This window comes from Eimeria mitis, genomic scaffold (genome assembly GCF_000499745.2).
Source record: "Eimeria mitis Houghton genomic scaffold, Emh_scaff2428, whole genome shotgun sequence".
In the NCBI taxonomy this organism is placed as follows: domain Eukaryota; phylum Apicomplexa; class Conoidasida; order Eucoccidiorida; family Eimeriidae; genus Eimeria; species Eimeria mitis.
Window position 1 is genome coordinate 1,166 of NW_013570765.1, and position 746 is coordinate 1,911.

At 58.4% G+C, this 746-nt stretch overlaps 1 protein-coding gene across 1 annotated transcript in view; it reads left to right on the plus strand.

Annotated features, from left to right (window-relative positions):
* Positions 1 to 445: 445 nt before the first annotated feature.
* The window catches only part of EMH_0053690 (uncharacterized protein), a gene marked incomplete at both ends in the record, with an annotated part of 6,009 nt that continues 5,708 nt past the window's right edge, over positions 446 to 746 (plus strand). Inside the window, one exon of the mRNA XM_013497031.1 lies at positions 446 to 511. Coding sequence (XP_013352485.1) covers positions 446 to 511 — 66 coding nt within the window. The remainder of the gene's footprint in view (positions 512 to 746) is intronic.

The window sequence follows — 746 nt, forward strand, 5'->3', positions numbered from 1 at the left end:
ACCCTCCACACCATGTGGGGGCCCCCAAGGGGGCCCCCAGGGGGGCCCCCAAGAGGGGGCTACGACGGAGACACAGGGGGCAATAGGCGGAATACCCACTCTAGAGGGTTCACTGGAAGGGGCCCCTGGGGGCCCCCAGGGGGGCCCCCATGAGGGTACTTCTTGTGGGGGCCCCCTATGGGGGGGGGCCCCCGTAGAAGGTTCAGTGGGGGGGCACCCGGTAGCAGGGGGCCCCCAAGAGGGCCCCCAGGGGGGCCCCCACTGGGGGCCCCAGTGGGGGAACCAGGGGGGGCCCCCAGGAGGGCCCCATGAGGCAGCCGCCCCGGCGGGGGGCCCCCAGGGGGGGCCCCTGCGGTTGTTTGAGCGTATTGGGGTTCATGGTTTGGGGCCCCCGTCTGTTGCTTACCCTTGCCGACGGAGCTGCATGAGCCGGGCAGATAGAAAGATGTATAGGTCGGAGAAAAGGAGACAAAAGAGGCTGATGCGTCAGGCAAAGAGAGACGCAAAGAAGGTGAGAAAGACAGAGAAGAAGTTACAAAAGAAAATAGAGAAAGAAGAAGAGAAAGCAGAGAAAAAAAGAAGAAAAGAAGAAAAAAAAAAACAAAAAAAATACTTAAAACATAATCACCTTATACAGCCCCAAAATGCATGCAACCAACAAACACCAATTGTTGTCGTAGAAGAAACTATACAGGATACACCACAAGTAAATCCTTGCTGCTGCTGCTGCTGCTGCTGCTGCTGCT